The sequence below is a fragment of the Euprymna scolopes genome, chromosome 19 (assembly GCF_053919585.1).
Source record: "Euprymna scolopes isolate OS-2025 chromosome 19, ASM5391958v1, whole genome shotgun sequence".
In the NCBI taxonomy this organism is placed as follows: Eukaryota; Metazoa; Mollusca; class Cephalopoda; order Sepiida; family Sepiolidae; genus Euprymna; species Euprymna scolopes.
The window spans coordinates 84,514,310-84,515,991 of NC_136500.1; the positions used below are offsets into that span (position 1 = coordinate 84,514,310).

At 30.4% G+C, this 1,682-nt stretch overlaps 1 protein-coding gene across 1 annotated transcript in view; it reads right to left on the reverse strand.

The window, feature by feature from the left end:
* Positions 1–530, reverse strand: part of LOC145239809 (uncharacterized) — a 275,633-nt gene extending 275,103 nt beyond the window's left edge. Inside the window, exon 1 of the mRNA XM_080103333.1 lies at positions 1–530. This exon is cut by the window's left edge and continues 93 nt beyond it. Within this exon, the coding sequence (XP_079959459.1) occupies positions 1–124 (124 nt within the window). The 5' untranslated portion in view covers positions 125–530.
* Between the last annotated feature and the right edge of the window lie 1,152 nt (positions 531–1,682).

A 1,682-nucleotide genomic window follows, 5' to 3' on the forward strand; every position in this document is an offset into this window, starting at 1 on the left:
CATCGTAATGCTTCCAACGTGACCACCTCGACACTCGACAGTCTCGAGGTTTACCTCCGGCCTCGTGTATTCCGACAGACAACAGCGGGTTCAGTAATAGTAAGAATAGGAATTGCTTTGACATTTTTTGAAGGTTAGCAGGCTCTTTCTAAAACATAGAGCCTCAAAGAAAGCAAGAAAGAAAAGGGGGAAAAAGAATGAAAGTAATAAAACTTAGGAAAAACTTCCTAACTTTGAGTTTAATTATTTCGTTTCCGGTATTAGAAAAAAGGGGAGGGCAGGGAGTAAAACTTTTTTTTTTTTTTTTTTTTTTTTTAATCCAGACCTTATACAGATTAAAAACAAAATAATAAAAAAAAAAAATGGAAATACTTTTTTTCTCTCCCTTTTTTAAAAAAGGAATTAAGAGGTAAAAGAAAAAAAAAAGAACGTAGCGACTGCCGACTTAAGAACAGACTCAGAAACGTCAGGGTTGCGTCGTCAAGCAGGCGTACAACAATTGACTTTGTTTTCTTTTCACTGCTTCTTGCGATCAGAGATTGGCTAAAAGCGACTGCATCTAATTTATACAAGACAATTTATGAGGTGTGTACACAAAAAAAGATTCCACACTTTCACCCCTTTATATTTATATGTGTGTCTTATGTGTGTGTGTGTGTACACATACTCACACATATATGTATGCATATATATGGGCATATATGTTTGCATATGACTTGATGTGTATGTGTGTGTGTGTGTGTGTGTGTGTGTGTGTGAGTGTGTGTGTGTGTATATATATATAATACAAGAACAAATATGATTTATACTGATAATAATCTGAAAATAATAATAATAATAATAATAATAATAATAATAATAATAATAATAATAATAATAATAATAAAATTAATAATAGTCTAGCTTCTTGGCCTTCGGGTCAAGATCAAAGTGTAGTATCTGTTCTTCGGATGCTGCACTTTAACTTCTTGTTCTCTTTTAGTGGAGGAGAAATCCTTCATGACTGAGACAATTTTTATCTTTGTTCCTTTTCTCCACATTAAAACACGACCCTGGTGTCTAACTCTGTCCCGTGGGAAGACATTGCAAAAAGGAATAGTGTAGCTTTATGAGATTTAAGATTTTTTTCTAGATTTGTTTTAAATATTTGATTGAACGGGGGTATAAACGTATACATTTTATATATATATATATATATATATATATATATATATATATATATATATATATATATAGCATATATATATATAGCATATATATATATATAGCATATATATAGCATATATATAGCATATATATATATGACAATATATACGCACACACACATACACACACACACACATATATATATATATATACACACACACATGTCTATATATTGATAGCCCCACTCTCATATCACACGGCACACTCACACGCACCTATATATTGTCCATCTATATAAATATGTTCATATATTTTATATAAGTGCATGTTTTATATGTACGTATATGTGTGTGCATTTATCTGTGTGTATATATTCATATATGCACATATACATGCATATGTATTTATATTATCTATTAATTATTATAAATATCTATATATGCAAATATATAATATATATGCAGACATATACATGCACATCTATATATGTGCATGAGTATTGAATATGCTTGCACACACACACACACACACACACA